Source organism: Schistocerca piceifrons, chromosome 10 (assembly GCF_021461385.2).
Source record: "Schistocerca piceifrons isolate TAMUIC-IGC-003096 chromosome 10, iqSchPice1.1, whole genome shotgun sequence".
Taxonomy (NCBI): Eukaryota; Metazoa; Arthropoda; class Insecta; order Orthoptera; family Acrididae; genus Schistocerca; species Schistocerca piceifrons.
In genome coordinates this window covers 33,284,367-33,299,701 of record NC_060147.1, presented here as the reverse complement: position 1 = coordinate 33,299,701, position 15,335 = coordinate 33,284,367, and the positions used below count along the sequence as shown (strand labels likewise).

The 15,335-nt window shown below is 40.8% G+C and overlaps 1 protein-coding gene across 3 annotated transcripts in view; it reads right to left on the bottom strand.

The window, feature by feature from the left end:
• Window positions 1-666: 666 nt before the first annotated feature.
• LOC124719042 (1,5-anhydro-D-fructose reductase-like) overlaps window positions 667-15,335 on the bottom strand; it is a 62,986-nt gene continuing 48,317 nt past the window's right edge. For all 3 annotated transcript variants that reach the window (XM_047244712.1, XM_047244713.1, XM_047244714.1), the window contains exons 6-8: window positions 7,866-8,025; window positions 6,727-6,824; window positions 667-889 (exon numbers count right to left, since the gene is read on the bottom strand). In XM_047244712.1, the coding sequence (XP_047100668.1) occupies window positions 847-889; window positions 6,727-6,824; window positions 7,866-8,025 (301 nt within the window). In that variant the 3' untranslated portion in view covers window positions 667-846. The remainder of the gene's footprint in view (window positions 890-6,726; window positions 6,825-7,865; window positions 8,026-15,335) is intronic.

Here is a 15,335-nt window from a genome sequence, read left to right as displayed (position 1 = left end):
TGCTTCTTGCATGTTGTCGTCGTAAGGTCTCTCTCGATCGTTTGTCATTGTTTCGTGTCCGTTCTTTCCATTTGTTTGTTCACCGGCTGCTCTCCGTTTGGTCCCGATCTGCTTTCTCGGCCACCCCGTGACCGGAACAGTCACGGTTACAACAAAATGCATTCTAGGACCAACAATGGTAGATAAGAATGTGTAAGGGGGAACGTGTCTGCTGAAGATCATTCCTGTGGAATGGTGTGCCAAGTTCCGTGCTGGTCACAGTTTGACAGAAGGTGGCAGTTGGCCTGGGAGGCCAGCCTGATCCATTACAGGCAATTAATAGGCAGTTGATTAGTCCTGATCTCTCCCGATGTAACTGCCATGCCTTCAGACCTTTAAAAAGTCTTAAGGGCCGAAGATTCCTGTTTGATCAGAATGTGCGGCAGGCAGTTACAGACTTCTCCACACAGCAGGACACCCGGTGCATCTATGGGATGACAGCCTCAATGCTCACAGTGATTTTGCCCAATTAGCATACCTATTCTGGACTGTACAGCCTTTGAAAGAAAATTATTTGATCACCCCTTACACATCACACTGTCAAATGTGAAAATGTTATATGTATCTCAAATAACAAAGAAAACAGCAGGAAATAACAGGTAATGTCACAGAATGAAAACAACTTGCTAGAAACATATATTTGTAATTTTTTCTGAAAGAATATATACATATTTATATCACTGTTACAAATTTTTGCAGGGAAGACAACAATCACAAAAAATGGAGACCCACACACATGCTACCAGGCATTTCTCCAGATTTCCCTGTTAAAGCCTTCTGACAGCACCTTTAGCGAGTACTGAAGGATCAGTATCTTTCATGGTAAGGATACTCTGGATGCTTGGCTCGTCTGGAAAAAAAAAGAAAGAGTGAGAAGGTAATCTATATTACTTACACATACTAAATGAAACTACAAGGCATATTAGAAAATTAAAGGCCTTTCACTAATAGTAAAATATAAACTTTTAAGGCCAGAAAAATCATACTTATTAAAACGGTCTTTGCTATTCATTTGACCATAGCATAATAGTCCCAAGTATTGTAATAAGTGTAATATTTGCTGAAATTTAAATGTGTGCAACTCAGAACAATGTTGCAGTACTGTAGTGCCATCTACTGCTTACTTACAGAGCCACAGAAATCATTTTGAATTAGCTTTCCACTGACGTAGGGACATGCAAGGCAATACTGATTTAAAACACGTGGATAAAAATCCTATGGCAAGATTGCAAATTTTCTTTATGGATTACCAGTTTCGCTCATGGATGAGCCATCTTCAGATCAGTCTAAAATGTTGTTCACTGAATGACAATCTTTACTCATCACCATATTCTTATAGCCAAGTTGCCCTTGAGCGGTTTTCTATAATCTCCCTTCACCTGACTAGACATTTTTGTGTTATTCTTTGACATTGTCAATGAAGAGATTCATAGAAAACTGCTCAAGGGCGACTTAGTTCTAAGAATATGACAATGTGTAACAATTGTCACACACTGAACAACATTTTAGATTGATCTGAAGGTGGCTCATCCTTGAATGGAAACCAGTGATCAATAACGAAAATTTGTAATCCTGATGTAGGACTTTTATCCACGTTTTAAATCAACAGATCGCACACTTCCCCACTAACAGTGTCAAGAATAACACAGCAGTATTGATCCTGACTTATATTGAATACACTGAAGAAAGAAAAACCAAACTTACAGCACTTAGATTAAGTGATAGCTTTTGACAAAGGTTACTAGAATACAAGTACATTCTGAAATTTTGAAGGTAGTAGTGATAAAATACAGGGAGTGAAAGGTTATTTGCATTTTTTACAGAAATTGAGTTGCCATTATAAGATTCAAAGGACAGGAAGGGAAGCAGTGGAAAAAAAGGGAGTGAAATAGGATTGTAGACTATCCCTGACGTTATTCAATCTGTACACTGAGCAAGCTGTGAAGCAAACCAAGTAGAAATTTGGAGAAGGAATTAAAGTTCAGGTGAAAGAAACAAAAAGTTTACGATTGACTCATAGCAGCGTAATTCTGTCAGACAGCTAAGGATTTGATAGAGCAGCTGAACAGAGTGGACAGTGTCTTGACAAGAGGTTGTAAGATGAACTTCAACAGAGTGTAAAGGTAATGGAGTGCTACTGAATAAAAATCAGGTGATTCCGAGAGAATTAGATTCAGTAACTAGGCACTAAAAATAGTAGAGGGGTTTTGATATTTCATCAGCAAAATAGCTGATGTTGGCAAAAGAAAAGAACATATAAAATGCAGACTGGCCATAGCAAGAAAATCTATTCTGAAAACAAGAAATTTGTTAATATTAAATATAATATTAGATGCTATGAAGTCTTTTCTAAAGAAGTCTTAAGTGTGGCACTGCATAGGTTTCTTATGAGGATGATAAACAGTTCAGATAAGAAGAGAATAGAAACTTTTAAAGTGTGTGCTACAGAAGAACGCTGAAAATTAGAAGGGTAGACTGAACTACTAAAGAAGAGGTATTAAATCAAATAAAACACAATGCAAGAGAATATTGCCATTGATGAATCATTAACGAAATTTAAGGGGCGCTCATCCTACAAACAATTTAACCCATCAGAAAGAGCGAGGTCTGGTATTAAAATTTATAAATTGTGCGAGTCAAGTTCAGGATACTGCTATTAATTTAACATATAAAAAGGTAGTGACAAACGTGATGCTAGTGGTGGTGCCTCTGAAAGTGTATTTCTAGAACTATCACAGTTGGTATTACACAAAGGGCATACTCTACATTTAGATAACTGGTTTTCTTCACTGAAACTTTTCAAAACTCTCCTCACCAATAAAACTAATGTGATTGGAACAGTGCGCTCAAACAGAAAAAATATGCCCACAGACTTCCTGAAGGCAAAATAAAAGAAGGGAGAATATACAGTGAGGAGTTGCTATGGCACTAAAATGGAAAGATAAACAAGACGTTTACATGCTTTCCACAAAACATTAAACAGCAGAAATGATTGCCACAGACACACCTCTCCACAATGCGTCGTGGAAACCAAAATGCGTCGTCAAATACAATAGAGGCATGATTGGAATTGAACGCCAAGATCATATGCTCGCATGCTTCCCTGTGATGAGAAAATGTATGAAAGGATACCGCAAGATATTCTTTTACCTATTTGATGTTGCTTTATTTAACACGTAAATTTAGTATTACAAAATACATTGCGGCAAACAACAGAGCCACGCAGAATATAGGATTCACATTGTAGAATCATTGTTGAAAACTACACGTTTACCGGAATATAATCGGAAGGGACGATTAGCATCCGGCGATATACCACAAAGACTGCACGCACAGCATCGGGCACATTTTCCCAAACATACTGATCCAACGCCATCAAAAGCAAATCCTGCGAGAGCTTTTGTAGTGTGCAGAAAGCATAAACGACGCAGCGGAACAATGTGGGAATGCAAAAAGTGCAGGGTTGCATTACGTGTGCCAGAAATAAAACGTTTGTGAATATACCGTTGCGTTTGAGACAATGAATGTTTCATTTCCAATGGGCAACTAATCATCATTATTTATGATACCTGTAGAAGTGTCACGTTACTGGTATCTCACACAGGTACCTACAAATCCCGAGGGCGTCTGCACGACTTCGGACGCCACCAGACGTAGTGCACCGCAGACTTAGCATGTGTAAGCGCCGGGAATTGTAAGGCACATCCGTACCTTGCAGTCACTTACGGCTCACGCTAACCGAACTTAAATCGCAAGGCAAAGGGTTAAGTGAGTTTGAACATGGTGTTATAGTTGGCGCATCAGCTATGGCACACAGCATCTCCGAAGTAGCGATGAAGTGGGAATTTTCCTGTACGACCATTTCACAAGTGTACTTTCAATATCAGGAATCTGGTAAAACATCAAATCTCTGACATCGCTACAGCCAGAAAAAGATTGTGCCCGAACGGAACGAATGACGACTGAAAAGAATCATTCAACGTGACAGAAGTGCAACACTTCCGCAAATTGCTGCAGATTTAAATGCTGGGCCATCAACAAGTATCAATGTGCAAACCGTTGAATGTAACATCATTGATATCGAGTTCGAAACCAAAGGCCCACTCGTGTACCGTCGATGACTGCACGACACAAAGCTTTACGCCTCGCCTGCCACATCGTGTTGCAGCACTTCTTTGCGCTCGCGGGGGCCCTACACGATATTAGGCAAGTGTACCAGTTTCTTTGGCTCTTCAATATATGTATACATGGTGCCTGTCCCTTCAGATCTGTCCGAAAGAACAGACACTGTACAGAATCCACACCTGTGATACATATCATGTAACTGAATGTGGAGGGGGAAGAAAGAAAACAAAGGGGTAGGAACTAATGATATCAGCCGTGTTGAGACATTACGCAGACTCAGTAGCAATGAGTAAAACTTGTACTGGACTAGGAGTCTAACTCATGATCTCCTGATTACTATAACCCAGGGGCGGGGAAACGTTGCACGTGGCTCATGAGCACACAGCGCTGCACGTGTGCTGCTCGCGTGCAGGCGTCAACAGGGGCTGTGGCGACAGCCAGCAGGTTGCGGCAGTGTAGTTCCAGGCTAAGAGCGGACGTTGAAGCGAAGTGACCACTACGTAGTGCACGTTGTATTTCAATAACCGGAAAATGCAGAGTGAATCAAGGAAACGGAGAATTGGAGATTTGCTATCTTTTAAAAAGGAATGGGAGAATCATTTTTTTCTCTGTGCAAAAACGTGAAAATTGGAAATGTATAATATGTGACAGTATTCTCGCTGGTCAGCGGAAGTTTAATATTGAACGCCATTATAATAAATTTCAGTATGTTGCCGTTCTTGGTGCAATAAAAGAGAAATTTCTCAAGCGATTTCGGGATATATCTTTCTTATCCCAAGGTTTTGAATAGTTCTCGAGACAATCTGCTGTTTCTGTAGATGATATTCATCCCAGTTTGCAAATGGAATTAATAGATCTACAGTGTAATTCTCGTCTGAGAAACAAGTTCCTTTTGGCAAGACGTGTAATAGATTTTTATCACGACTTTCCACAGAAAGAGTTTCCTCGTTTCCATCGTGAAGCCATGAAGATAATGTCAATGTTTCGCTCGACATACGTTTGTGAGAGATTTTTTTCTGTTATGAAAGTCTCGGTTAAGAGCAAACATCAGTAATGAAAATTTACATAACTGTTTGCATTTGTCTGCATGTAGAAATTTTGTTGCAGACACAAAACGTATTGTAAACTCCACCTGTGATAATTAAATAAAACGTATCGTAGGTAATAGGTACTCTTTCAAACCACGATTACTTTCAAGCACTCCTACTAACCTTATTCCTTCATTCAATAAAGCAGGCCAGGAAACAAGACGCATTACAAAGGAAGAAGCGGTGAGACAGCATGGCGGGGAGGGGACGGAAGCGGGTGGCGAGCTTGCCCCTGTGTGCGCGCAGAACATCTGTTAATTGCACACGTGCATGTGCACCGCACACGTGCAGAATTCCTGCCCGCCCCTGCTGTAACCACTGAGCCACTCTGACACAGTGTTTATTGAAAATGTGTTGACTATCTTGGCACACTCTCCGGATGACCCACATTCCCATGTATTGCCACTTATCCACAGTCCTCCATGTTCGTTAACTGTAAATTCCTGCTAGAGGTTGAACGCATTCACGTAACTGATTCGCGTCAATGGGTAATGAATCACAACCTCCAGTGTGGATGCACATTTGTGTTTGACTTCCAGTGGGAACTTAAAATTAGCGAGCACAGAGAAAATGGATGGGACCTACAGATAGGGTACTCTAAGGTGGTAGTGGGAAACAGCTGGGGAGTGTACCGAGAGATTCTACGCATCTGCGATAAGCACTGTGCCCTTGTGACGCAGTGCTTAACTATCTAGTAAGTAAGCTATTCCAGGTTCGAGTCCTGGTCCAGCACACATTTGCACTCATCACTGATTCTGCATAAAGTCAAGATGCACCTGATACCATTAGATCCCTCCGTTGCTTTTCCTTTCTCCCCCCTGCACCTTCAATTACATAATATAAACAGGTTTACTAAGACCCACTGGTCTTGATGCAGTCACCCTCATGTCTGACAGTGCCGATTCTCTTGCCTGCAAATCAAATCCACAATGCTTGGGTGGGGAGTGGCTATGCCATCCTGACAGACTGAGGCAACTCTCTCCTGCCTCCCGACAACAGACTGTGGAACCTACCTGTTACAACAAACGGCAAAGAGCATCCGGCAGATGAGTATTTTTCGATTGCTATTCACAATATGGAGAGGATTCATTTTCCTAAACTCATTACAGGCAATTAAGGTTCTGATGTGTGTTAATATTTAACCTTGCGGAAAAAAAGAAAAGACACGAGCACCAAAATCATGGCTGCCATTTTCTGGAATGAGAAAGGTTGAAAAATTTAGTGCTGTATCACAAAAAGTGCTTCTAAGTCAAAAGCAATTATCTAGAGCAGTAAAGGATGTTTGTTGAAAATCAAAACCCATTAATAAAAGCTTTTTCTAGTGGGGATTTTGTTTTCTCTTTATGACTGTACGGCACTCACTTTTTGAATATGCCTTGTCTTATTGTATAAAGGTATGAAACTACATACCACGCTGCTACAGGCACAACAATATACTTAGCAACAAATACAGCAGTAATAGGTGAATACTTACTCTGGTGCGATAACATCATTAAACATTCGGCCCTTTGGCCCTTTGTCAAGAGCATCTAGTTCATCCATCTCTTCTTGCGTCAGTTCAAAGTCAAAAACCTGAAAATTTCACAAGTGATAATGTTATACTGTCATAATCAAACATGTTTTCATTTAACTGATTATTTGAGTCAGAAGATGACCTCAGAAACAGCATAAACGTGTGTACAGCAGTTCGGGGGGGGGGAAAAGAGTGAAAACTATGCTACAGTGCAGGTATGATAGAATGGGCAGCAGTAAAAGCACAATTGTGTATGGAGTGGGGAATATTGTGCTTATTTAGAGCTTTTGAGGTTGAATACTGATCTTGTAAATGCAAGCATTAAAATGTTCGATCAGCATGAGACGTCAATGTATTTCAAGTGTTGCATGTTAAGTCACAACTGGTGTGGAAAGTTTATTCACAGAATGTGGAGTACAAGAGATTATATTTTTGCATTTTCAAATATTACAGCCTTAGTGAAGGAGTTGAAAATACCAGTGTGGGAGATACAAACTGCTATTATATAAGATTACCCCACATTTGAAGCAACTGGTACACCACACCACAACAGCCTAGTGTGGAGAACCGCATCGAAACCGTCTTTGGACTAACAACAACCATGTGGAAGATTTTCTCAGCCATATAGAGTTAGTGTGCCTACTGCAGACTAGGTGAGAGAAGATCCCTGACAGTTGCAGTGGGCTTAGTATGGCCGCTTCACACATCAACCCATCACGTAATGGGATTGTGTATACATTTTTCTGGGAATGCCTCAGTGTAGTCATAGCTCTGTAGACAAGTATTGTTTTTGCCTGCACCTACTCGCATTTTGCAGTTGAAATGCTGACAATTGTGTTGCCAGCTGTCAGGAATTGTCTCTCAGCAACTGCACTACAGTCATTCCCAATTATACACAGGTTCGGTACAAAGCTGACGACACTGAAGAAGTCAATGCGATTAACTATCGCCAGGTCCCCCAAGACCCACACATAATAACCACTGATTTTGCAATGGCAATAATTTACAGCAGCCCCCCCCCCCCCCCCCCCCCTCCTTTGAGCAACGCAGCCTGTGTGCCAGTTTCTACTCCAACCAGTACACATGGTATGATCACTTACATCAAAGTTCTGCTTGATGCGGTCAGGGTTGACACTTTTCGGGATGACCACAATTCCTCGCTGCATGATGTGTCGTAGCAACACTTGGGCAGTCGTCTTCTTGTACTTCTCTGCAATACGTGACACTACCGGATCACTCATGGGACTCAAGCTTACTATCCTGAAAAGGAAAGCAAAGGAAGGACATCCACTCATTAATCTCGTTCAGGTTTCGACTCAAAAATATTTTGCTTTCTTACAGAAAAGCTAGTATAACAATGCCACTAAAGCATTATCAAGGGGTGTGGAGGTGGAAGTTGAGGGTTCACTATACAGGTACAGATAACTGTAAGCACAGATAATACCAATGCTTCAGTTACTCACTCGTTCTCTCTAACCACCTGTCCTGACCAAACCAAAGCTGCAAAAGTTTTTCTCTTTCAGTTTTTATCCCATAAAATGTGGAAATTTGTGGTAAGGACTATGAGCTATGAGACCAAACTGCAGAGGTCATCGGTCCCTAGGCTTACGCACTAACTTATGCTAAGGACAAAACACACACACACACACACACACACACACACACACACACACACACGCCCAAGGGAGGACTTCAACCTCCAAAGGGATTGAGCCTAGCGAACTGTGACAAGACGCTTCAGACCACACGGCTACCCCGCGTGGCTTTATCCCATAATATCAACACTTTATTTGAACCTTATATTCCATGCAATACTACTAAGTAGAAGAAAGCACAAAAATAAAATTTATCTACAAGCAATATTAGAGATAGTGTGTGAGAGTACAGAATTTCTGCAGAATTAAATTCACAACTATTCCATTAAGAGTCAGATGTGTGGAGTTTACTGTACCTTTGTCACCTATCAATGAGTAAATCTATCTATAGTTAATTTTACATTAATGGTTATGCCTTTTATGTGGTAAGGAGGCATGCAGTTTCATACATATATCATATCGTAATGCAAATATTTGTTTTGTGTTATACTATTCGTTTGGCGGACTCTTTGGGCGGCATGCGGTGGTTGCAGTTAGCCAGCAGTCACCTTTACATTGCAGCAAGTATGGTACGGAGCTTCTGACACCGCACCGACTGCTTCGGATGGCCTCAGATTGTAAATGTTCATGGTTATATGAACCAGATGAAAGTTATTTCAAGTATATAAGTGGAAGAATAATTAAGTAATACCTGTATACTGTAACTAAACCTAGATCAAGAATGTTTTACAATTTTGCCACCCAGAACACACTCAGGTGCTAGATTACTCTTTATCTCCAATCCATTTCTTGGTTATTATTCCCCAATCAGTCAATCATAATAATTATTTTATTTTAGCTATTGTTTTCTCAGCAACTGTAGTATCAGTTTCACAATAAAATTCAGTTGTCAGTTGCATAGATACTGTTATTTTGCTTTACTGATTTCAACAAGTCTATTATCTCCAGAAACTACCCCCATGAATCTTGGACCTTGCCGACTGTGTGCTGGCTTGCATACCTTCGCAATACAGGTATCTGTACCGTAGAGACAACCACAACGGAGGGGTGTCTGTTGACACGCCAGACGAAAGAGTGGTTCGTGAAGAGCGGCAGTTAACTTTTCAGTTGTCGCAGGGGCAACGGTCTGGATGACTGACTGACCTGGCCTTGCACCTTTTACCACAACCAAAACAGCCTTGCTGTGCTGGTATTGCAAATGGCTGAAAGAAAGGGGAAACTACAGCCATAATTTTCCCCGAGGTTATGGAGCTCTACTGTATGGTTAAAATTCGACATCCTCTTGGGTAAAATATTCCGGTAGTGAAATTACTGTTGTTCGGTCGGCCGCACTTTCAAATACGCACACCACCAGTTATGCTGCTGGATTTCCTACAGCGACCACCACGACATGAGGGCACTGCCACGAACAATTAAGTCGCTGCCAATGAGATAGATGCAGGCATCCCCTTTCCGGAGCTCCAGCAACGGGTCAACTGAAGTTCAAACGTTCATGCACTGACCTCATTCGTGTGTTTGCTAGTTGAGTAACATTTACAGACTTTCATGGTGGCCCGGACTCAACACCTTCAGAATAGACATTGTACTGAAGAGTGACAAGCTTATAAATCTTGTGTGCCTATAAATATTTCTACATTCAAATCTACTATTAGCAACTGAGCTGCAGCAAAGTTATGTATTATTTTTGCTATTTGATATTAAATGTAAAATAAATTAACATCTGAATTCTCTGTTCATGAGCAGCATCTGTTCCTCACTCCTGTATCCACTAAAGAATCACAGAGCATGTCAATGAAGTCATAAAAAACAGTCCTCCATTTAAATCTCAAAGCAGAGACTACTTAGGAGAGTCATCATCAGGAGAAACAAAGCTGCTTTTCTAAAGACTCGAGTGTGGAATGTCAGATCCCTTAATCAGCCAGGTAGATCAGAAAATTTAAAAAGGGAAATGGATAGGTTGGAGTTAGATTTAGTGGGAATTAGTGAAGTTCAGTGGCATGGGGTAAAGGACTTCTGGCCAGGTGAATACAGGGTTATCAATACAAAAACAGATAGAAGTACCGCAGGAGCAGGTTTAATAATGAATAAGAAAATAGATGTGGGTAAGTTACTATGAACAGCATAGTGAAAATACTATTGTAGCCATGTACCGCAGCAGTACAAATTTAAATGCCAACTACCTCCACAGATGATGAAGAGATTGAAGAAAAGTATGATGAAATAAACAAAATTATTCAGAGAGTTACGGCAGACAAAAATTTAATTGTGATGGAGGATTGGAATTAGATGGCAGGAAAAGGTAGAGAAGGAAAAAAAAGTAGATGAATATGGACTCGGGAAAGGAATGAAAGAAGAAACCGCCTGACAGAATTTTACACAGAGCACAATTTAATCACTGCTAACACCTGGTTTAAGAACGATGAGAGAAGGCTGTGTATGTAGAGGAGACCTAGAGACAACAGAAGATCTCAGATTGATTATATAATAGTAAGACAGAAATTGCACAACAAGATTTTAAATTGTAAGGCCTTTCGAGGGGAACATGTGGACTATGACCACAATTTTTTAATTATGAACTATAGATTAAAACTAAAGAAATTGCACACACGTAGCAAATTAAGAAGATAGGACCTTGGTAAATACAAGAGGTTGTTGAGGATTTCAGAGGGAGCATTAGGCAACAGTTTACTAGAACAGGGGAAAAGAATACAGTAGAAGATGAATAGGTAGTGTTACGAGATCAAATAGTAAAGGCACCAGAGGATCTAATAAGTAAAAAGACAAGGCCTAGTAGAAATCCTTGGATAACAAAAGACACATTGAATCTAATTGAGGAAAGGATAAAATATAAAAAAGGCAGTCAATTAAGCATGCAAAACGGAATACAAACATCTAAGAAATGAGACTGATAGAAAATGCACAAATGTTGAGCAGAAAAGATGGCTAGACAACTATCAGTTTAATAACTAGTGTAAGACTTTAGCATCATATTTTACAAGTGGAAAAATTGACACTGCCTATAGGAAAATTTCCGCCCATGAACCATAGACCTTGCCGTTGGTGGGGAGGCTTGCGTGCCTCAGCGATACAGATAGCCGTACCGTACGTGCAACCACAACGGAGGGGTATCTGTTGAGAGGCCAGACAAATGTATGGTTTCTGAAGAGGGGCAGCAGCCTTTTCAGTAGTTGCAAGGGCAACAGTCTGAATGATTGACTGATCTGGCCTTGTAACACTAACCAAAACGGCCTTGCTGTGCTGGTACTACGAACGGCTGAAAGCAAGGGGGAAACTACAGCCATAATTTTTCCTGAGGGCATGCAGCTCTACTGTATGGATAAATGATGATGGCGTCCTCTTGGGTAAAATATTCCGGAGGTAAAATAGTCCCCCATTCGGATCTACGGGCGGGGACTACTCAGGAGGACGTCGTTATCAGGAGAAAGAAAACTGGCGTTCTACGGACTGGAGGGTGGAATGTCAGATCTCTTAACCGGGCAGGTAGGTTAGAAAATTTAAAAAGGGAAATGGATAGGTTAAAGTTGGATATAGTGGGAATTAGTGAAGTTTGGTGGCAGAAGGAACAAGACTTTTGGTCAGGTGACTACAGGGTTATAAATACAAAATCAAATAGGGGTAATGCAGGAGTAGGTTTAATAATGAATAAAAAAATAGCAGTACGGGTAAGCTACTACCAACAGCATAGTGAACGCATTATTGTGGCCAAGATAGACACAAAGCCCATGCCTACTACAGTAGTACAAGTTTATATGCCAACTAGCTCTGCAGATGATGAAGAAATTGATGAAATGTATGATGAGATAAAAGAAATTATTGAGGTAGTGAAGGGAGATGAAAATTTAATAGTCATAGGTGACTGGAATTCAAGAGTAGGAAAAGAGAGAGAAAGAAACATAGTAGGTGAATATGGATTGGGGCTAAGAAATGAAAGAGGAAGCCGCCTGGTAGAATTTTGCACAGAGAATAACTTAATCATATCTAACACTTGGTTTAAGAATCATGAAAGAAGGTTGTATGCATGGAAGAACTCTGGAGATACTGACAGGTTTCAGATAGACTAATAATGGTAAGACAGAGATTTAGGAACCAGGTTTTAAATTGTAAGGGAACAAATGGCAGGAATGGGGGAAAGAAATACTGTAGAAGAAGAATGGGTAGCTTTGAGGGATGAAGTAGTGAAGGCAGCAGAGGATCAAGTAGGTAAAAAGACGAGGGCTAGTAGAAATCCTAGGGTGACAGAAGAAATGCTGAATTTAACTGATGAAAGGAGAAAATATAAAAATGCAGTAAATGAAGCAGGCAAAAAAGGAATACAAACGTCTCAAAAATGAGATCGACAGGAAGTGCAAAATGGCTAAGCAGGGATGGCTAGAGGACAAATGTAAGGATGTAGAGGCTTATCTCACTAGGGGTAAGATAGATACTGCCTACAGGAAAATTAAAGAGACCTTTGAAGAAAAGGGAGCCACTTGCATGAATATCAAGCACTCACACGGAAACCCAGTTCCAAGCAAAGAAGGGAAAGCAGAAAGGTGGTCGGAGTATATAGAGGGTCTATACAAGGGCGATGTACTTGAGGACAATATTATGGAAACGGAAGAGGTTGTAGATGAAATGGGAGATACGATACTGCGTGAAGAGTTTGATAGAGCACTGAAAGACCTAAGTCAAAACAAGGCCCCGGGAGTAGACAACATTCCATTAGAACTACTGAAAGCCTTGGGAGAGTCAGTTCTGACAAAACTCTACCATCTGGTGAGCAAGACATTTGAGACAGGTGAAATACCCTCAGACTGCAAGAAGAATATAATAATTCCAATCCCAACGAAAGCAGGCGTTGACAGATGTGAAAATTACCGAACTATCAGTTTAATAAGTCACGGCTGCAAAATACTAACGCGAATTTTTTACAGACGAATGGAAAAACTGGTAGAAGCTGACCTCGGGGAAGATCAGTTTGGATTCCATAGAAATATGGGAACACGTGAGGCAATACAGACTCTACGACTTATCTTAGAAGGTAGATTAAGAAAAGGCAAACCTATGTTTCTAGCATTTGTAGACTTAGAGAAAGCTTTTGTCAATGTTGACTGGAATACTCTCTTTCATATTCTGAAGGTGGCAGGGGTAAAATACAGGGAGCGAAAGGCTATTTACAATTTGTACAGAAACCAGATGGCAGTTATAAGGGTCGAGGGACATGAGAGGGAAGCAGTGGTTGGGAAGGGAGTGAGACAGGGTTGTAGCCTCTCCCCGATGTTGTTCAATCTGTATATTGAACAAACAGTAAAGGAAACAAAAGAAAAATTTGGAGTAGGTATTAAAATCCATGGAGAAAAAATAAAAACTTTAAGGTTCGCCGATGACACTGTAATTCTGTCGGAGACAGCAAAGGACTTGGAAGAGCAGTTGAACGGAATGGACAGTGTCTTGAAAGGAGGATATAAGATGGACATCAACAAAAGCAAAACGAGGATAATTGAATGTAGTCAAATTAAATCAGGTGATGCTGAGGGAATTAGATTAGGAAATGAGACACTTAAAGCAGTAAAGGAGTTTTCCTATTTGGGGAGCAACATAACTGATGATGGTCGAAGTAGAGAGGATATAAAATGTAGACTGGCAATGGCAAAGAAAGCGTTTCTGAAGAAGAGAAATTTGTTAACATCGAGCATACATTTAAGTGTCAGGAAGTCGTTTCTGAAAGTTTTTGTATGGAGTGTGGCCTTGTATGGAAGTGAAACATGGACGATAAATAGTTTGGACAAGAAGAGAATAGAAGCTTTCGAAATGTGGTGCTACAGAAGAATTCTGAAGATAAGGTGGGTAGATCACGTAACTAATGAGGAGGTATTGAATAGGATTGGGGAGAAGAGGAGTTTGTGGCACAACTTGACTAGAAGAAGGGATCGGGTTGGTAGGACATGTTCTGAGGCATCGAGGGATCGCCAATTTAGTGGTTGGTTGGTTGGTTTGGGGTAGGTGACCAGACAGCGTGGTCATCGCTCTCATCGGATTAGGGAAGGATGGGGAAGGAAGTTGGCCGTGCCCTTTCAGAGGAACCATCCCGGAATTTGCCTGGAGTGATTTAGGGAAATCACGGAAAACCTAAATCAGGATGGCCGGACGCGGGATTGAACCGTCGTCCTTCCGAATGCGAGTCCAGTGTCTAACCACTGGGCCACCTCGCTCGGTGCCAATTTAGTGTTCGAGGGCAGCGTGGAGGGTAAAAATCGTAGAGGGAGACCAAGAGATGAATACACTAAGCAGATTCAGAAGGATGTAGGCTGCAGTAGGTACTGGGAGATGAAGAAGCTTGCACAGTATAGAGTAGCATGGAGAGCTGCATCAAACCAGTCTCAGGACTGAAGACCACAACAACAACAACATAAGAAAATTGAAGTGACTTTTGGAGAAAAGAGAGGCAACTGTATGAATATCAAGAGCTCAGATGGAAAACCAATACTAAGCAAGCATAGAAGGGAAAGCTGAATGTGGAACAAATACATACAATGTCGTAGGAAGATTAACTTGAAGACAATATTATGGAAATGGAAGAGGACATAGATGAAGGTGAGACCACAGTTACGATACTGTCAGAAAAATTTGACAGGGACCCCTGGAATAGACAACATTCTGTCAGAACTACTGATAGCTTTGGGAGAGCCAGCCATGACAAAACTCTTCCATCTGTGTGCAAGATGTATGAGATAGGCGAAATATCCTCAGACTTCAAGAGGAATGTAATAATTCCAATTCCAAACGAAGCAGTTGCTGACAGTTGTGATAACTACTAGTTTAATGAGTCATGTTTGCAAAATACTGACATAAATTATTTACAAAAAAATAATGGAAAAACTGGTAGAAGCAAATCTCGGTATAGATCAGTTTGGATTTCAGGGAAATGTAGCAACATGCATGGCAATACTGACCCTAGGTGAAGGAAAGGCAAAC